General features: G+C 65.5%; 1 protein-coding gene across 1 annotated transcript in view; it reads right to left on the bottom strand.

Moving 5' to 3' along the window:
- The window catches only part of LOC104124598 (prosaposin-like), a 19,575-nt gene that overhangs the window by 986 nt on the left and 18,337 nt on the right, over window positions 1-252 (bottom strand). Inside the window, exon 7 of the mRNA XM_035892547.1 lies at window positions 50-160. Coding sequence (XP_035748440.1) covers window positions 50-160 — 111 coding nt within the window. The remainder of the gene's footprint in view (window positions 1-49; window positions 161-252) is intronic.

The following is a 252-nucleotide window of genomic DNA, read 5'->3' on the forward strand; positions in this document are numbered from 1 at the left end:
GCCCCCGCCAGGCTGGGCCCCCCCCCCCCCCCCCCCTCCCCAAAGTCACCTTGTCGGTGAGCGGGGTGGGCAGCATCTCGCAGCCCTTCTCCAGCACATCGCCCAGCTCCGCCAGTGTCTCGTTCTTCAGCAGCTCATTATCAAAGTAGGTGATGACAATCTGGCAGACGTTGCAGAAGGCGCCCACACCAAGCTGCTCCAGCACGGCAGCTCCTGCAGGACACAGAGGGGGGGCTGTTAGCACAACCCCCC

Source organism: Egretta garzetta, unplaced genomic scaffold, assembly GCF_000687185.1.
Source record: "Egretta garzetta isolate BGI_Z169 unplaced genomic scaffold, ASM68718v1 scaffold204, whole genome shotgun sequence".
Taxonomy (NCBI): Eukaryota; Metazoa; Chordata; class Aves; order Pelecaniformes; family Ardeidae; genus Egretta; species Egretta garzetta.